The 21629-nt window shown below is 36.8% G+C and overlaps 1 protein-coding gene across 1 annotated transcript in view; it reads right to left on the reverse strand.

Moving 5' to 3' along the window:
• bcr (BCR activator of RhoGEF and GTPase) overlaps positions 1-21629 on the reverse strand; it is a 66024-nt gene that overhangs the window by 16114 nt on the left and 28281 nt on the right. Inside the window, exons 2-5 of the mRNA XM_026196308.1 lie at positions 9698-9882; positions 7136-7240; positions 6581-6766; positions 1704-1811 (exon numbers count right to left, since the gene is read on the reverse strand). Of these exons, the coding sequence (XP_026052093.1) occupies positions 1704-1811; positions 6581-6766; positions 7136-7240; positions 9698-9882 (584 nt within the window). The remainder of the gene's footprint in view (positions 1-1703; positions 1812-6580; positions 6767-7135; positions 7241-9697; positions 9883-21629) is intronic.

Raw genomic sequence — 21629 nt, forward strand, 5'->3', positions numbered from 1 at the left:
TCAGAGACAAATCAGGATCAATAAACCTGTGAATTGCAGGGTTGGTAACTGTGATCTCATAAAGAACATCAGATTACTACTACAGAACTGTTTTCGCCATATTATAGCAGATATTCTCCTGACAAATGATATCTGGTTATGATAAATGGATTGCTATGTAGATTGTAGAGCTGATCAGACTTGTAAATAGCACATTATATTCCAAACATTACATGTAAAAATAAACACATTTTGCTGTTAAATACTTGACTGTGTACTTATTCTGTTATGGTGTGTATTCAACTTCTCTCTCTTCTGTTCTCTGTATATTGAAAGAATCCCTTTCGGGGAGACTGAATGAATAAATTAGCTTCTCACATTTGATCTACATATGGTAGGCACTAAGTAAATGTTTCCTATTGCAAGCTTTACACTTGTGGCAATACGCTCTAGAACCCACTAGAAATTGTCCACCCACGCCAATCCGAACTAAGAATTATCCTAATGTTCGCATTTGGTCTTGCTAGAAGGGAGGAATGACAGGGGGAATAAAGTGGGAAGAGGTGAGCATTATCATGTAGATTTTATTCTAGACACACTATCTTCAAAACATTTAGCAAGGCATAAAATCTCCTGCTGAACTCTGAAGAGCGTTGAGATCCACTTTTATATTTGCTATCCTGGTCTCTCTGGTTAATCGGTCATCCCTATGGAGGAGTGAGGCAGGTAAAGCCCTGCATAAAAGCAAATAATTACTTGTTCTTTGATGGCAGGATGCATTACAGTAAATCTGATTGGAAGTTGTTGAAGCTAAAGTAAGAAAACTTCCTTGTTTTCTAACTTTAAACCAATACAATAAGCCTGACTTAAGGATGAAAAAAAAAATTATCAAAATTGGTCTCAATAATCATTAAATTTCAGTATCCACTATGTTACAGGATTCTATCCACCTTATCTTTCCCAAAAGAGCAGGAGCGGCCATTTGTAAATTTAATGTGTCTGGCTTCTGGTGTCACCCGCTGGTTTGTAGTGCAAACTGTTTTACCTTTAACTGCACTTTGTTATTCTTCTCTTATTTTGCAGTTTCTTTGAGAAAAACTAAGGTTTATAATATAAACAGAGGAACTTAAAAGGTCTTCACAAGAACCCGTCAAAATTAAAAATTAAATTAATTAAAAAAATTAAGTTTGGTTTAACTGTAACACGACTATATTAGGCTACTTAATGTAATGCTAAAATTATTATTAAAACATTATTTTAAGGAATATTTCCCTGTAAAATTATTTACCAGAAACATTTAAATACACAAGACACAATTACTGAATAAATAAATGAGTTTTTATAAAAACCAATAATTTAGAGATGCGTTTGATTATAAAAATGTAATGAAACTATTAAAAATGGAATCCGGAAAATGAATGGAAAACAAATAAAAAATGAAGAACTAAATTTGAGGGGGGAAAAAACAGCAATTTTATTTTATGTTTTTGTTAAACTTAATCATGATTTCAATTAATTAGACATCCTTTTTGATTAATAAAATGTAATATAACTATTAAAACAAAGTGTAGATAAAATGAAAATGGAAAAAAACGGAATATGGGAAGAAACTAAACAGATTTCATTGGGTACTAATTCTATTCCTTCTAGGTTGGGGATTTTGGGTAAAGGTATCTGTTCCCGTATTAGAATAATAAGACCTTGAGAACTCCAGTAGGCTTTACCTCAGAGATCTCTGCGAACTGTGTGTTTGCTTGGCAGCACTTCTCTGCGGTTTCCACGGCGAGTTCGTAATTATCCACAAAGGCCCTGTACACTCCAAGCTGGCTAGCCTGCAGGAAGAGAAAACAAAGTGAGTCATATCCACTCATGCATCTTTTTGTCTTTGTTGTCCATGTATGGACTTTAAAACAGTAGGATGAAAACTGTTGAGATTTATGAGCATATCCAAGATGACAGTTCCCGCTTCTGGCTAACAGCGACACTATCAGTAATGAGTGAGATGCACGCATGGACTCCCCGTGGTGACAAGGGGCGGACAGACGGGAGAGTGTCATCGCCGCAGGAGCAGCTGGACCATTGCTGTGCGTGGCTATAGAGCCTACAGCGGTTGCCATGGCAGCAGAGGCCAACTCTACAGTAAGCAATTAATGCGTGCGGCTGGCGCTTGTAAAAAGCACATTTGAGAATCTGATCTAGCCCATCCAAACTCAATAGCCATCCTGTTAGAGCCGGAAACAGCTCAATCTCTCAATAACACAAATATACATTAGATGATAAAGGGGTTGTGTGGGTGTGTATGCATGATAATAAATAAGCTGGAGCTTAGCTGGCTAAAACATTTGTCTGCCTGGAGTGACCGTGTGGATTTAACAGTTCAAGAGTACATATTTAACCATACATGTTTTTGGATTCTTCAAACAGAAGTAATAGGTAGTTATTTAGCATTACACTTTCACTTTATTAGCTTTAGATTAGATTTCCTAAAGTTTTTGCACTTACGTTTTTGTTTTTGTAACTGTACAATAAAAAAAATGGTTCACCCAAAAATGACAAACTTAGGCTATGTTTACACTTGGGTGTTTTCGTTTTAATATGCATAACTTATTCTACAGTTACACCTGTTGTTGTACCCATAGATATGTATAGTTAGATTCCCCATTCGACCGCTCGAAGCACGTAAAAGCATCCGGCATTTAAATAATATACCTATGATTGTTCCTACATTAATGGTCATGTGACATTCGTATTTGGTTGTGTAGTGTGGACAGAGAACGCAGTGAAAATGCCAGTGTAGACAAGGATCCTTTTCATTTTAAAATGCTGTAAACAGGGCCTAAGAATTTTAAGGTTCTATCTGACATTTTTGTCAAAATTTAGTTATTCACATATTCTTTTCCTGTGACTTATGTTGTGTACATTTCTAGAGACATTTTATTTAGAAAACAAAAAGGTTCAGTCAGCACCAATAGACTTGTGGGCAGTGTGCCAGCATACAATGCCATTGCACTACTGGTATTTCACTTCCTGTCAGCTCAAAACAAAAACAAAAAAACAACTAAACAAAAAGGTTCTATCTATAAAGTATATGGAACGCAAACACTTTTGAAGCTCAATATCTCAAAACCGCTCAGGATGCAAAGAACCTTATAATTCCAAAGTGGCGATTTATTCATCTTCATGTCATTCCAAACCTGTAGTTATACTTCAGTTTCACCCCACGACCCCAAGTGACCCTATTGGTACCTGTCCAGGTTTGGTGGTACATCCGGGGATAAATCTTTCATTTTGCACAGGCCAAAGAGATCATAAGTGAAGTCATTTTCGCAGTGTGTGCAATCCTCTCCATGCTGAGCAGAAACAGCCACTCCGGGCCAGAATCTATCTGCAGCATGGCGGACGGGAATTTACTCTGCGACAACCTCATTACAGCGTGGAGAGGGATGATGACTGTAATAAAGCAATGACAACACATGCTGGGTCGAGTCAAACCATGGCTGAGCGCTGTGAAGGGATGTGTTAAGCTTAAGAAACGGAAAATTTAGAAATGTAAACAGACTGAAGCAACTTCAATCAAATGTGTTTAAAGCATACGAAACCAACTAAGCTAAGAAACCTCATTTACGAAATGAACATATGACAGAAAAGTGAAAAGAAACTGTGCAACAAGTATAGGTTACGCTCGTTTTTGTGACACTCTTTATATCTTTATTTTATTAAACCCATCTGATCACGCAGGTTCCTCGAACACACACAACATTAGTTTTAGTTGCTTGACATTTCAGCCATTCATCAACAAACTAAAATGCAGTCAATCAAAAATAAAAGTTACACTGTTATTTAAAAAAAGTCCGCTGTAAACTCTTGCCTTGTTAATATGGCAAAAATCGAAACATTTGGATTCTTATCAAATGAGACAATACCATTTCAGTTTTGCTTGACATTTCTGTGCTGTTTATAATAAATGCCACTAGCCTATATTTTTTGATATTATAGTGTAATATATACTTTTATAGCTGCTTATCTTGTCATTCTTGTTCTGTTATACTGTTGAATGTAAAGGATTTGTTGTGGAGTGAAACTAAAGAGGCTAAATAATGTTTTTGTTTTTAAAAGTTTCCTTGTATATATCGCTTTTTAATATACATATAAATTATTGTAATTGTTTGCAGTTACAAGGTTAATAGATCTGCACTGGTTTCTATGTTAGACTGATAAATGAGGCCAATTATTTCATTTGAAGGATACAAATTGTTGTGTACTGCATGTGAATCATTCAGACTAGAAACCACTGACAAAGAAGCTTGGAGAAACACATGAAAAATAGAAAAGTGAAAAACTAAGTTTATTTTTGATTTTTTTTTTTTTATCTAAAACTACATCTGGTCTAACCTTATTATAAGAATCAACTGAAAAGTAATGGGTCCCAGAAGAATTCAAGACATTACAGTCCATCAAAATATGCTTCAAAGATAATGGACTCTGGTAAAAGGAACATTAAAGAGGATCTTCATTCATTAACAAAAAACTAGGTCTGGAATGGCCTATTTGTCAGTGGGTACAGATAATTCCACCAACCACAGGATTGATTTGGTAAAGTTTATTTGTACTTTACTGATCCCATTTGGCTCGCCAATTTTTAAGGATATTTATGTTTATAGTACAGTAGATCTGAGGTCTGAAAGTGGAATAGGAAATTTTTTGTGGATGGACGGACAGACAGACAGGTTTTAGAATAGGTTTTTTAATCGACATTTATAAAATATTGAAAAACCCTTTACACAAACCTGTAATAGAAACCCGGCTAATAACTGATATTTGAAATGCGGTTAAAAAAAAAAGTGTTGGATTTTTGTTTTAGTTGGTACATAAAAAAAAAGAAAGGGTAGGAAATACTGATCAACAGGACATTCTTTATGTACACTGGTTATGGTTAAAAAAATCTCTCCAAGGATGACAGGATGATATTCCTCATTCAGATAACCATCCCATTAATTCATTATGTCACTACAGAGAAGCTGTATGCTAAGGCTTTTTTGAGAAGGTTGAGATGCATCTAAACACAACAGACAAACTAAAAAGTTGATATGTCAGCTGGTTGAGACAGTTTGACAGAGACATCCACTCAGCCTCGACACACTTCTTCATGATGACATGACCACATGCCAGGCCCAGCTGAAGATGAAAGCATGTTCCTCTGCTCTGTGCATTTAACGAATGCGACCCGTTTAAGTAGGTCACAGAAAAGATCGGGAGTGTCAGAATTTCTTGCTGTTAGGAGAACAGTCTCCGGAGAATTTACATACATGTGTCAGCGACAGGCATAAAACATTTAGTGCAAGTGAGCGGGAATATTTCCATCTTTCTCACAGGCGAGCGGGACACGGAACATCACCTTTGACATGCAGACTCCCGTAATGACTTTGCTCATGATTTGCATCGTATTTTCGTACTCAACATGAGCTGTCGGGAAGGAAGAAACAACACAAACCGCAGGAGACATTTCTATCACCGACTTTGACTATATCTCGCTCGTTCATTCATCTTCTTGTCTCTCCTGCTGCGAGCAAGTGTCTTTTTTGGGAGGCTGCCTCCTCGAGCACTGTCTCGCCTCCTGCCTCCGGATTCTTGTTAATAGACGCAGGGAGGGTGAGGGGATCAGTGACAAATAGCCTCTGGTCAAAATAAGTGCCTGACTGACTGTCTGAGGAAAGCCCAGCACCTTCTGGGAGAAAACACTGCTTGGCGATTGTAGCTTCCGTTTATTAAGTGTGGGATGGTGAAAGTGGGGAACAATGAAGGGGAAAATGGAAAGATAAATAAATGTGGAATATGACTCCTGAGTGCGCTGGCCGGAGAGACCTAGGAGGGATTTATCTGCCCCCCTAACAGTCAGCAGAGTCACGTGAGGAAAGAACTTAATGGAAAAAATAGGGGGTGCGGGATGGGGGGGGTGGTAGAGAACACAATCTTCGAATGGCACTATTTATAGTCTCTTCTCGAGACACAAAGCACACACTTTAGTATCTGCCCAAGTGGCTGGGTGAAAAAAAGGCGAAAATTGAGATTTTCAATGTTACACAGGCTCCTGCAGTCCAGACATTGTGTGACTGTGCAGTGTCACTCTAGGGGCATAAATGATTCATTTAGGATTCCTTGATTTAGAGATAAATGTTCACTCTCGTTCAGCCTCATGGGGCACAAAAGTGGAAAGCGACTAGACAGCGGAAGCATTCAACCATGATCAGAATTTAATTCTTTAGTCTAAATCAGATTTTCAATTCACAATTAAATAAATAAAAGAGATCTTGATTGCACATAAATTTTTCTAAAAGTCAACATTAAATGCTGTTTGCTTCAGAGTAAAACAGGACATATTTTATGTACAAAAAGGAGGACAGGACATTATCCATCAAGATTATGGTGATAAGCGGGTGGTGCATACTAAAAATGGAGTTGGGGATTTGGTGGAAGGAGTTTAAAAATGATGTCAGACCCTGAGCAAGTTATTACAATTTGCTGACAATGATTAAATAGGTTCTATTTCAAATGTATGTTGTGTTTAACCTGAAAAGGGGTCTGTTTAGAGATTTTTACTCACTTGTTTTTGGAAAAGGTCTCCCACACGTTGGTGGTGACTCCACTGCTGCACTCTGGGTAAAAGGCTGTCATAGAATTCTTTGTGGATCTCGTAGAGCTCAGGCACTTTAAAGAAGATGGTTTCGATCTGTTGAACAGTCAGGACAGGCTGGGAGGTGGTGGCTGCTGCTTTCAGGGGCTTCATGGGCTGACAAAGGAACAGGAAGAGACATGTGAATATTTTAGAGACAATATAATCAACCACACACTATTGTTCAAAAGTGTGAGGGTGGTTTGGTAAGATTTTTTTTTAAAGTCCCTGATGCTATTCAAGCCTGTATTTATTCCATAAAAAATATAGTAAAAATGGTAATATTGTAAAATATCCACATACTAAGTTTCAGTTAGAGTCTGCATTTGGCCTGCCAATCTATATCATCACAAACACATATTTATATGCAATTAAATGTATGACTTTCCTGTTGCAGATGATGGATAAGATCTTCTAATTTTAAGCTCAGTGGCATAATCACTCACTGAGACTCACTGAGCAATATCAAACTTGAGGCACTTTTACCAGTAACAGCGCCTCCAGATGACTGAGGTAGGTCTCTTCACTGGCCAGGATTCCAGACAACACCCTTTTCCTCATCTCCAGTCCCTTCTCCAGATCCAACTCCGCCTACATGAACATTAAATCACATGACATTAAATTACATACTGGCAATGCTGAAAAGAGCTATAAAAAAGTGATTTGACACTGGTTCAATGGAGCTGCTTTATGGTCTTATAATAACTGTCTTGGCTACATGAGAATCATGGGAAATTCAGAACACCTTTGAACTGAATAGGGCCTTTATGTAGTCTACACTATTCACAAAGCCCTGAGTAAAGCATTAGATACTACAGACCTAGAATCCATCCAAAAGCAAGGCATATCTATTTTGTGTCGTGCGTAGGGTTACCGAGTGCTGATGACGGCTAAGTGGGCCTGAAATGTTGGTTTCCATGGCCACAGCACAGGTAGTGGAAACCACAGATGTTTGTGATAGTCTCATGAGACCTTCTAGTCCAGATTTTAGGATAAAACATCCATCTGCTTCATGACTGTGGTTTCGTACCTTGAATTGAGTTTTTCAGTTGAGGTTAGATGTTAGATTGCTTTCACTCCATACATTTCTTCTAATCTCACTAACTGATATAAGATGTAAAACCCCACCTGGTGACAGAGTAAATCCTGCCACTGAAACCTTCAGCGGGGAAGTGTGGAAATCAAGGTTTTATTATGAACTCTTTGGTGCTAGATGTCTCACCCTGGGGGGCACCCTTGTATCTCTAGACCACCATCTCTTATTCAGCCACATATTTATTAATCAAAGCATGTCAGTGTTCCAGCGCATGAGAATGAGTTGAGCTAATCTCAGATGCTCAAACAATAACCCTCACTTACTGAAAATGCAAGGACAGAAAGTATTTCTCATCATACACACAACAGGCAAAAATTACAAACGGCTCCGATGAGAAAGAAGCAAACATGTTTAAAGAACATACACAGTACAGTGTGTCAATAACAACTAGGATTATATAGATAAATAATTACAAATATTAAGCCACAAGTAATTAGATTACATTTTAAACATAGGGTATATAATACATGAATTAATAAATAAAGTTATCATAAACTTATTTGATTTCCATTCACTTTTCCCATAACCATTTTTCTATCTGGAAGCTAATGGAAGTTGCCCCACTTTTTGGATTTTCATTTGTCTTATACTGTACTTTTAAATGTGACCTAATAAAAAACAAACATGAGGCCAACGTACAGAAAAGGTATAACTTTTAATTAATGCTGTTAAATTATTGCTGTTAATTGCATCCAAAATATTATTTTTTGTTTACATAATATATTTGTGTGTTCTGTGTATATTTATTATGTATATATAAAGACATACACATACAGCATAGGCTATACTTTGAAAATAGTTACATTTATATATTTATATTCATAAAAATTATATCATATATAAAGGTAACATATTTCTTAAATATATACATGCATGTGTGTGTTATTTATATATACATAATAAATATACACACACATATTATGTACACAAAAACCTTTCTTTTGGATGTGATTAATCGTGATTGATCATTTGACAGCACTACTTTCAATATAAAGTTAACAAGATTTCTTGAACACAATAATTTGCTTACAGAGATGTCCAAATTCTATCTTTCGGAGTTTCAATAAAGCACATTTGATTTTTTAGCTTAATTTGAGCAGAGTTGTAATCTAAGACAACTCTTTGTGACAGCATGACAAGATTATTCTTAAATATGCAATTTGGACTCATTGAAATTAAATCTGGTTCTGTGTTTGAGGAGAATGTGTCTAAAAAAATGGGTGACCATCCCTCTGTAGTGTCAATTGTAGGTTTATTTGCAGCTCAATTCAAGACGTTTACATAGCAAATCCCTCTTTGAATCCATCCATATTTCAAATCCCTAGTTGTGTGTATGTTGGGTAAACAAGTAAAGCATGCAGGTGTTACTATGGAAGGGTGCATTAGTGTGTGCAGGTGAGTATCTTCTCTGTATTGATTAAAATCCATGTGGGAGCTAAACACAGAGGTCATAAGGGCCCAAATAAACTGCTTGCCTCTGGGCCTGGTATTGTCAGGGAGGAGCATCAATCAATCTGACCGCCAATGGCTGTGTCAATAAAGCAAGAAAGCTCTGTTTTACAATCAGTAATTTAATTTGATGGCCACTATGAATGATGAAGATGATGAAGAGTTGATAACAATAGAAAATAGAAATAATTTCTTTAGAACACGCATGACTGCGTGCAATGAACGACATGAGATCCTTCTACACAGTGCCGAGCTATATAATATTTACTAAGCTGCGATAAGCACTAAATGTTCAATTATAACTGTACTCTGCAGACTGAGCACTTCAAAATCTGCAAGCTTTGAAATCTGCCAAATTTCACAGCTCACTGGTTTTGTTGTATACCATTACCATGGAGGCTATAAATATATGTGGGTTTACTGGTACAATTATTCATAATGAACTGCATATACTTGGTGGATTCCTTTCATGGATCCATGCATGCATAAAGGAGGTGACTTACAGACTTGGAGGACTCGATCGAGCCGGAGGAGAGAGTGTCTCGACTGCTGCGGCTCTTGGAGCTGAGATGAGGGGAGGAGGAGGGCGAGTCGTCGATGTAGGGCAGAATGTCATGGTGTCTACGCTGCTCCTCCGCTCGATCCGCATCATAACCATAGGTGGGCGGAGTGCCTGTAAACGGACCATCTGTGAAAAGATGGAAAAGAAGGAATATGGTTGAAAAAACCAAGTGAAAGAACAGCATCATAATTTATTGAGTGTAAAACATCTTTTGAACTATGCTTACTAGAATGAACAGCACAGAAATAAAACTACTGATTGGTAAGCAGAGTTCATGCCCCATGTCTTAATGTCATCAACTAAGAGAGTCTGTTTCAAATTCGCAGTGTTCAACTGATTCAGTTTAAGTGGCAGTCTAACATTAGCCTAGAGCTCTTAAAGGGCAATGAGATTATGTCTGGAGTTGATTTTGGTATTAATGCAGCCAGACCAGAACTTTCTGTATACATTAAGATCACAAATAACTTCATGGCTCAGAGTTTTCCACACCAGAGGAAGAGATATATAGGGAAGACAAATGCTCTCATTCCTGTAGCGGAGCAGCCCAAGTTCCCTCTTCCTGGACCGGTTTGGCCATTAAGCTGCTGGCAGCCACACCAGAGGATCTCATATTTATTCAACACAAGCTCTGTTAAAACTAACTGTTTTGCCCTCATATGAGACCAGCACATCTGCCAGCCTCTGGAAGGAATATGCAGAACAATAAAGGGTAAGCTGTTGTAAAACAGTGTGAATTTCTTTCTTCTGCACAACAAATATATTACATTTCTGAAGAATGTGGGTAACCAAAATGGTCACAGGTACCCTTTAATTTCACTATTATGAAAATACTATGCAAGTCAATGGGGACCATCACTTGTTTGGTTACCCACATTATTTAATGTTTCTTTTGCATAAAAAAAAAAAATAGTGACAGCAGAAATGCACTGCCAGCTTTAAACAACTTCCAGATCCAGTGAAATTGTCAATACAAAGTCATCATTGAGGGATCCCTCCATTGTTTTTCAGAGCTTCCTGTTGTCAGGTGGGAAAACAGGTTTTCATAGACTTTCATGAAGTTTGCTAATGGCACAACTTGTATGCTAACATGTATTACCTGCATGTGTCAGGGATCTGGGAAGGAGGACGCAATTGCAGTGAGAGATAGCAAGGTTTTATTGACAAGACATACTAATACAAGAGGTAATGAGGTGCACAATAGATACCACAACAGGAACACAAACAGAACAGCTAGGGAAGGCCACTGGGAAGGCTTCAGGAAACAACTGGCAAAATACTTGGGCAACAGAGGGTGCAGCAAGACCAGGCTGATAGAGAAGGCCAGCATAGAGCAGAGCTCAGAAACTTGTTGACCACTGACTCTGGAGACAGACCAGATGCCAGGCTGGTAGAACCAGGGCAGGACACATGAGGACAGGTCAGGAACTCGAACACAAGACTAGACAGGACAAAAGCGCCACAAAAACACAAATTAAATCCAAGACAAAGAATATAAACCAATGAGCTAATAAGATTAAAGTACCAATAATAAGAAATTATCAATTTAACCAACATAAGAGAATGATCAAACAAAACCAAGAATAAAGACTACAAAAATAAATAACAAATGAAAGCAAAGGTCAAGAACGAACAAATTACTAAAACAAGGAGCAAGACAAGAACATAGAATCACAAGGACTACACAAAACAAGGGCACAAGACCAACCAGACAGGGAGACACAAACACATATTCAGCCACAGACAGAGAGGGGTGAAAATGACAATGGACCAGCAAACACAAAAGGGTAAGGTGCACTATAAATAGGGAGGAAAAAACATGAGGGACAGGTGAGCACAATTAGACCACTAGGGTAACAAGAGGGTGTGATAAAGAAGAAACAAGGAAGAGGGGCTAAAGGAGCACATGGCCGAGAAAATAACTAACAAGGCAATGTGCTGACAATAGACACAGGAAACAAACATAAAACAAAGTCAAAGTGCAAAACCCTGACAGCATGAACATCGATCATTTTGCTTTCTATGAAATAAAACTTATTGAAGAGTCACTTGTTCTGTGAACTATTACATTTCTAAAAATAAATATTATAATAAATAATACATGCACTACCCTCCAAAAGTTTGGGATTTGGGACGTTTTTGAAAGAAGTCTTTTATGCACACAAAAGCTGCATTTATTTGATCAAAAACACAGTAAAAACAGTAATACAGTGAAATATTATTACAATTTAAATTACTTGTTTTCTATTTAAATATATTTATTTATTTCTAAGACGGCAAAGCTGAGGTTCAGCAACCATTACTCCAGTTCTCAGTGTCACATGATCCTTCAAAAATGATTCTAATATGCTGATTTGCAGCTCTAGAAACATTTCTTATTATTATCGGGGTTGAAAACAGCTGCTTAATATGTGCTACACTTTTTCAAGATTCTTTGATGAATAGATTAATGGTTTAAAAGAAGTATTTATTTGAAATAGCAACTTAATTTAAGTCATTACTTACTATGCTTTTGATACATTTAAGGTGCACATACTAAATAAAAGACGTTTCTAGCCAAAATAAATAAATAATAATAATAATTTAAAAAATCTTCCTGACCACAAAACTATGCACAGTACTATAAAAGTTAGAATAGATCAAATTTGAAATTATTAATTAATTATTAGTTAAATAAAACATCTGTGTGAAAACATTGACAAAAATAGTATGCATAAATAAGTCCATATATTCTGTAATGGTCTGAGACCCAGTGTGTTTATGCGTAAAGCCAGATGAGCATGAACCAGCTCTAGCTGACTCTGAGTCACACTGCCTTGTCATCGCCTCAGTGTTCATCCTCCCACTCTTGCCTCTGTCATCTCTTTCTCTCTCCCTTTCCTACACTCTTTCTCATCCTTTCCTCTGGCTTCCCGCAGATGTCTGCTGCTGTTTGGCTAAAGGAGAAGCATGCCATGCACATCTGGAAATATCATCATCATCACCATCATTATAAATAAAATCAGACAGTATTCATCCTATTTGTGGAATCTAGTCTACACAAACTTGTACAATAACGACAAACAATAAATCCATGTACATTTTGGACAGTCATGATAGTGACATGATAAAATATGTTAAATGTAAACAAAAATGCTACAATTATATTGGTTAAAAAAAAGCATGGGTTTTCTACAGAAATCTGTGGGCCTGCTGATGGGGAGTAAATCCCAGGATCTCTTTGTGTTTGGCCTTCTCCAGTGTGTTAACAGAGGGTTATTCCCTGCAGGATGAAGAGCAGATTGAAACCTACAGCATGTCGTCCCTTAGCAACCAACGGGTTTATAGGAAGTGGGGAAGCCTGGGAGGTGAATTTGCTGCAAAACTGCCAAAATCTCATCAGCATGTGTGCCAAATGGCTTCAGATAATCCTATCATTTGGTTTCGAAAGAAGAGGAAAGAATTTGTGGGAGGAATTGGGGTGCTAATGTTTCTGTGAGAGACGACATCTCCTTCAGGGCTCTTTGGATGGAGAGGTGAGGGTAGTGAGTGACGGGGGCTGAGATGTTGCAGAGGTCTGCACCTGACAGATAAATTAAAGACACGCCTTCCTCCTCCCATATTTCAAATGTTCCATTAAAGTCTGGAAATAAGAGTGCAGAAAAACGTGTATGTTTGGTACTCATGAGTGGCCGTCCTCTAGGGAGGAGAAAGAAACTGGGAAAAGAGATGGAAAATGACACATCAGGGATAAAGAAGTCAGTCCATTTTCTTCCCCACAGTCGGTTTCTCTAAATATCAAATTTTCTGACAATTTGATACCACCCCCACCCCTAACTATCACATGTACTGAAAAGAAATGAATATGAAGAATGCAAATGGGGAGGTGAAGATTAAACAGAAATGAGTAAAGCACCACCCCAGGCCATGAATGAATCAAAAAGGGATTGCACAGAGAAGCTAATTTGATGAGAGGTGTCATTTTAAGGGCATAACATAAAAGAATACAACTTGTGTTGGCCTATATTACTTTTGCAGACTTTTCCTGTCTGCACAGATGGGAAAAATATATTAAAAAATATAAAACCTAAAAGAAAATGTCAAAAACTAAATCAGGTGTGCATTTGTGTACAGGTAAAAAAAAATGAAAAAAGGAAATCAGTATGAGGCCAGTTAGACTTTTTTTCTGTGTGGCTTAACAGAAATAGTTTTAGCAAAAACTGTAAAAAACTGTAAAACTTTCTACATTTGTCCCATCTAAAGTACCACTGCCACAACTATGTAAGCACCACTTTTAGAAAAGTCACCACCTTGAACAATACATTTGAAAGAAAATGACTGTCAGACTAAGCCTAACCCTTGAATTTGAGGGTCTAGACGTCCAATAAAGCCCATTACAGATTGTTCCAGATTATTCCAAATGTGTGCTTTGAGTAAAACAGGCTAGTTAGATTTTCCTGTGGTTATCACTTATCCAAGTGACATGTTTATCTGCAAAGAAATAAACATAAAAAGCGACTGGGTTGAATCCAGGAAAGCAGCCAAATCTGGTGTGTTGTGATCGCACAAGGAAGCACCCTAGTGTGAGTAAATCAGCCTTTGTCCCAGCAAGCGGAAGAGTGAATCACAACACACCAACACTGAGCCACCCTGCAATCAACACTACAAACAAGCTGCCATCCTCCACCAAACCCTATCTTTCGGTTTGCTCTGACCATACTTAAAGCACGGCAGCAGAATCGGATTAAAATGTGTCCAAGATGCTGCCACAAATTCCCCCGAGTCTTTCCACTGACACAGGTTTATGTGAATGATCACACTCAAATAAACGTCTCAATGCATATTTATGTGTAGGCTTGCAAGCGATTTTGTCGATTTTTCCAACAAGCTGGGATCTGTTCCACTTCCACACATTCAAGTGTTTAAAAAAGATTTGAAAAGAATCAAGTGAAAAATTGTTTCAATATTTCAATGGAAAAAAGAACTGAATGCTGTCTGGCTGAATTGAGGTCTATATTACTGCCAAATATGTCTGTCCTGCTTTGTAAACAAAGAAAGATGTGTGCTGTGCTTTCTGGATGAGGGAGGCGCAGTTGCAGGACAGACTGAGACATTGAAGTTGTCAGAAATAGTTCCCTTTGATTGAATCATGACTAATTCAATAAAGTCAGAGGAAATTCCCAGATGCATCTAAAAAGCAAGCACAACAGGGACCGTCTTATCTAGCACTCATCTCAAAGGTTATTCTGTTTACCAATCTACTTTCATGACTTATCATTCCAGTAGAAGAGAAAACAGAAAATGAGATGAAGAAAGAGTGCTAAACATGAAAAACTAGCATCCATTTCAAGGAGTTGGCTGCCTCGGCAGGGAACCTGGATGATAACAACTGCGATTATGTCACAATTGATTTTGGCTCTACACAATTTGCACTGATGTCAGACGCACCAACTCCACATGGTTTACATCCCTCTAGAACCACATGGCAGACGGAGGGTGCCCCAGTGAGACGACTTCCTGCCAACTGTTTGATCAGTGTAGACGCGGAAATATACTTCTCTCTGCAGACTCTTCTAATGACTCCATTAATTAACAAAGTCCTGTCATCTGCATGACTTTGATACTGTGAAACCTGTTCTGAATTCGGCAACCATCGAAATCTTTGAGACAAGCGGGCAATTATGCCGTCAGGCAGTTAACAAATTACCAGACGCCACCTGATTCAAATATTCCACCAATGTTAAATAGTAATGACTTTATGAATTTCTTCACTGATAAAATAGATAACATTAGAAATACAATAGCGAATGTAGATTCTACAGCATCTAACACTTCAGTTTCATCCATCGCACCCAAAGATAAACTGCAGTGCTTTACAACCATAGGACAGGAAGAGCTAAATAAACATATCACTGTATCTAAACCAACAACATGTTTATTAGATCCTGTACCCACTAAATTACTGAAAGAGCTGTTACCTGTAGCTGAAGAACCGCTTCTCAATATCATTAACTCGTCGTTATCTTTAAGTCATGTCCCAAAACCATTCAAGCTGGCGGTTATCAAGCCTCTTATTAAGAAATTTGTCTTCTGAAAATCATATTTCCAATGTTACAAAAACTGCATTCTTCCATCTTAGAAACATTGCCAAGCTACGAAACATGTTATCTGTTTCTGATGCAGAAAAGCTAGTTCATGCATTTATGACCTCTAGACTGGACTATTGTAATGCACTTCTAGGTGGTTGTCCTGCTTCGTCAATAAACAAGCTACAGGTAGTCCAAAATGCAGCAGCTAGAGTCCTTACGAGGTCAAGAAAATATCATTACTTACCTATAAGGCCCTAAATGGTTTAGCTCCTGCATACCTAACTAGCCTTCTACCACGTTACAACCCATCACGCACCCTAAGGTCACAAAACGCTGGACTTTTGGTAGTTCGGTAGTTCATAGGATAGCAAAGTCCACTAAAGGAGGTAGAGCTTTCTCACATTTGGCTCCCAAACTCTAGCCTTCCTGATAATGTTCGGGGTTCAGACACACTCTCTCTGTTTAAATCTAGATTAAAAACACATCTCTTTCGCCAAGCATTCGAATAATGTATCTTTTAAATTGTGAGTGTAGTTGCATCTGATCAAAGGTGCATTTTTATTCATTAGCTTGGGTTAAACTAATTTTACTTTGTTGGATCAGCAGCTATGCTAATGATGTCTCTATTTTGTTTCTATGTTTCGCACTAGGATTTACACAAGCTCCAGTCTGGATCCAGAACACCTGAGAAAAGATGATGCTGACCCTCAGAGGACCTCAGATGATGCTAACCCTGAATCAACAAACAGAACTAACAATTATTGCTAAATGTGTGACTGAATCATATAATAACTTAATTAATAATATTGATAGTTCATCGTCTAGCTGACTACGTCTTGTATTATTATTATTATTTAAATTTTTCTAAAATCCTGTCAAATGTGCACAAACTACTAGCTACTACTAAATATTGTAGAAACATAATTTTCTGTAAAGTTGCTTTGTAACGATTTGTTTTGTAAAAAGCGCTATACAAATAAACTTGAATTGAATTGAATTGAAAGAGCATGACCAGAGATGGTCGGTATATATTACATAAAGGATCTAATAACAGTTGTATTACTAGAGTTTTTGGTGAATATTTCAGCTGTGCTTAATTCACTTAAAAGAACTAGTTTAAAAGAGTCATTTGTAAATGAGAAAATTTGTATGCCATTGAGTCACAAAACCGTTCCTAAGAATCATGATTGATTCACTAAAAAGAACCAGTTCATAATAGTCATTTGTTTGTTAATCGGATTAAACTGGTTTGTGCTGTTATGTTTGGATTTACTACGAATAAAAGGTTCATAGTTGTTTGCTTAACCAGTAGAAACTGTGCATTTGAAAACACAATGTGCCAAGCATTGGGCAGGTTAAGATGACGCTCTTAATCTTCAAGATGCTCTTAAACATAAGGCCGCTTCCCTCTAATGCACCATCAATACATGATATCCTGGATCCGGAGCGGAACCTCATTCATTTATCTATGCATTACCTTGTGTTTTAACAGCCCTCATCTAGCTTTCATTAAATATTCTGTCCTCATCTGAGGAAAGATATAGAATGTAGGGATGCACGATAATATCGGCACAACATCGGTATCGGCCGATAAAAGCTTAAAATGACAATTATCGGTATCGGCCGATATGAATATTTCTGCCGATGAGCCAAACCGATATTCTCCAAGTGAAATAATTGACCTGTTTTTCAGATGTGAATGTCTGTCTACATTTGTAAAATAATAAATTGATGGTAGAATCAGTACAGAAGAGATACATGGATTTCTCTTCAGTAAAATTAAAGTTTAAATATATCAGTATATATTTGTATATATATATCGGTATCGGCATCGGCCAAAATTATTTAGAAAATATCGGCATATCGAATATCGGCCAAAATCCAATATCGTGCATCCCTAATAGAATGCAGAAGAGCATGTTATAGATGAATAAAACAGGCTGATTTATAAAAAAAAAATCTCAGATCAGTGCCTGTTATGGTGGTAAATCTATTCTAAGCCTTAACAGGTTCTTTCATCCACCACTTGTGTCACCAAACAAGTGTGTTTCACTCAAAAATAGCTTTTAAAAAGAATTGTAAAGGGGTGTGCGGGGTCAGCAGTAAAGAGAAAGGTTAAAGGTGGCCTGTTATGTACTCATGCATCTCGGGTTTCAAATGGCATATGGCTCTCAGTGCAGGTCACCAAGGAGAGGTCTGAAAAAGCTGAGTCAGCCCAGAACATTAGCACTGGAACACCACATGCTCTTTTCCACCTTGGTGCTCTCTGTGTCTCTCATTCTACTTCCTATATCTGTATTCTTTCTGTAGTAGAAGGGTCAAAAATCTATCCTGTGGATAATGAGTGGTGTCTCTACCTAGAATCTAACTGTGATGATCACCTTGCTGGGAAAAGAAAATAGGCCCAGGCTCCAACTAAAGCAGAACATAACCCAAAAGAGAGCTATACTGTACTTTTAATACAAGTCTCCACACTTATTCTCTTATTTTTAGCTTTACTAAGCCGAAATACACACACGTACTGAGCCCAGCAGGATCAAAATTGTTAGTGGCATACCGAACAACAGCCGCAAAGCTCTGTCTCTTATCATTAGCAAACAGCAGTCTCTGACAAAGGGGCAAATGCTTAAACTGTTGTTTAACAGATGCCCAATATCACACCCCTGCCACAGTGGTATCAGCTCTTTTTAGAACCCGAGCTGAAAGATTTGTTACCTAATGTGGAGAAGTAGCCAAGGTAACCAATGAAAACTGAGAGGTTGACACATCCAGTTTTTGACTGGCTGCCACCTGCGAGCTGGATGACAAAGGAGGAGAAGTCTTCTGAACAACATCTGACTTAATATTCATTAGAAATCACATGGTAAAAGGGTCACTAATAATGTTTCAAAAAAAGAATCAGTTTAATGCATCCTTGCTGAATAAAAGTATTCTTTTCTTAATTTATATTTCTAAAAATTCACATCACAGTGTGCAACATAAGCAAAACACTGATAATAAGAAATGGTTTCTTAAGCAGCAAATCAGCATATTAAAATGATTCAGGAATTTACATTTTACAGATCTGGAGTTAAAAAACCGCTGATATAGATAACAGTTACTTTAAATTATAATGATATTGCACAACAGTGCTGTTTTTACTGTATTTTTGCTCAAATAAATGCAGGCTTGGTGAATATTAAAGACTTCTGAAAGATATTTTAATTAGAGGCTCTTTTTTTAGGTTCTCTGCGGTTTTAAATTGATGAGAATAACAAAAAGAACTTTGAGATACAGTAGGTGACAGTACAGGTACACATTCACCTACAAAACATACATTTTAATCAGGGTTGTCTCTCTCTCCAAATGATCTAGTTAGGCTTTTTTTGAGCAACACCTGGTTCATTCATCCTTCATCACTCATGTCACATCAGTATGGTTCTTCACTTTGTCAAAACAACAGAGCACAGCAAGATCTAAAGATACGTCCCACTGTAACGCACATTATTACATCCTCCAGCTGCTCTGGAGACAAGATCTTTCCTTCCTGCTCCTTGGGGAGGAGTCGATATATTCAATTTGGGCTAAAAGAGCACATTTAAAGTGAAAACTCTCGGCTGACTTGCATTGAAGGATTAACATAACTCTCTCAGTTTTACTCCCAGCTATAATTGACAGCTTCAGACTCCTAGAATAAAATACACCACCTTAAATTGTATATTTCATAAAAATCTAGCAATAAAAAATAAAAAGATCTAGCCTCAATTAACCCTTCTCAATCTGTTTCTTTCTGTTTTTACACTCTCTCTCCTTTACACACACTACATTCTGTCATTATTTACTGACCCTCATTTCAACCCAAACCTGTATGACTTTCTTTTATCACTGCAAACAACTCCTTTTTCATTTCAGGGAAGAAAGCAAATTACTTTGTAGAACATCATGAGAGTGAATAAATTAATTAAAAAAACATCTCATTAACGTCACTACTGCTGCTTCACTCTTTTTGCCACGTGTGCATCAATGTGTGATTGTTTGTGTATGTGTATGTATAATCAAGCAACCCCTTCCGCAATAGAAAAAGAGAGGACGAAACATCTTGAAATAGATGCCTTGAAAACACCTCAGAGATGGATTCCACTGTGAGACTCCACGAAGGAGACAGCAGATCTGACCCAGACTCTGAAGCATCAGGCCCCATCAGTGCACATCTAGAAAAGTGTCAAGGAGTACAGGAAAATATTCTTGGACTCTTGTTCCTGTGAACATTCTTCTTCTTTCAACATTCCAAATTCAACCGTGACTATTCACTTTTCATTCACATAACTAATTTACATACATCATTTACATAGCCATTCAAAAGTTTGAGGTCAGCATGACTTTATTTATTTATATATTTTTTTTATAATATAAATATACTAAATTTATCAAATGTGACAGTAAAGATACACTGTAAAAAATTTCTTGTTGTTTTTACAAAAACTTTTTGGCAGCTGTGGTTGCCAGAATAATTTTGTAAAAATACAGAAAACTGTAAACACATTTACGTCAAAAACTGTTAATTTTACAATATAAAGCTGTAATTTACAAACAAGAAAATGTGAATATAAACCAGTAAATTCAACAACACACAAAATTAAATCTGATTTGTACCTTGAAAATACTGACAACCACCATAATAATAAAGATGGTACTGTATAAGAGAAAGCCACATGAAGTATCAAAGCTCATCACAAGTAGCTTCACCACAAGCAGAAGTATATATTAACATATAGAAGGTGCACATTTATGGAAACACAAAACACCATCATGGTAACACACGTGATACTTAAATAATGCAAAAAACTTTCATTAAGCAACAGAAGATGTAACATAAAGCTCAAATGTACATAACTGATAACAAGAACTATTTAAAAACATGATTATTTAAACAAAATACTTTCAAACGTGGAGTGTCACGCAGGGAATTCTGGGAATATCAGTTTACAGTTTTAGACTGTAAATTATACATTGATTTGTTCTTTTTTTTACTTCTAAAAGCTGTATAATTAACAGAATTTTACTGTAAATTTACATTAAATGCTTTGTTAGATCTTTTACAGTTTTTCCCTGTATATAGTACGGGAACTTACTGTTAACCTATTATCAGTTTTTTTCCGTAGCGTTTTTACAAAATTTTACAGTTAAAATTACACATATTTTTTACAGTGTACTTATAATGTTAAAGATTATTTCAAATGATTGCTGTTCTTTTCTGTTCTCTGATAGAAATATATGTAATTGTAACTTAATTATTTAAAAAACTTCATTGTGTCATTTTAACAGATGTATAGCTTGCAAATCAGTCAATTTTAACCTTCAATATTATAGTAATGTAATGTATATTTTACAACATTAGTTGAGAGATATTTTTTTCCTTGAGAAAGGGTACTGTACTGTGGCAGGTACTGTAACTGATATATATCCAAAATAATTGAATTGGTAATCGAATCAAATTGTGGAATAGGTGTCAAAACACAGCAGCACTAATGAAAATTATTATATTATGTGGCTTCTCCCAGTTTTTTTGGAGATACTTAATGCCAGTTTAAAAGGAAGTGAAGATTTTGTTTTCGTTGACTGGTTAAATAAAAACGGTGCTTTATTCACAAATGTTTTGTGCGAGTGCGATACTCTAGTTTTGCACACAAGGTAAATTTGAATCTTTGGATGGTAAAATAGCTTCTGAATTGCTGCTGAATATTCAGTTTTCTCATCACAGGAGTGAATTATATTACAAAATATATTAAAATAAATTTATTTTATATCGCAATGGTATTTCCCAATATT

This window comes from Carassius auratus, chromosome 21 (assembly GCF_003368295.1).
Source record: "Carassius auratus strain Wakin chromosome 21, ASM336829v1, whole genome shotgun sequence".
Classification (NCBI taxonomy): domain Eukaryota; kingdom Metazoa; phylum Chordata; class Actinopteri; order Cypriniformes; family Cyprinidae; genus Carassius; species Carassius auratus.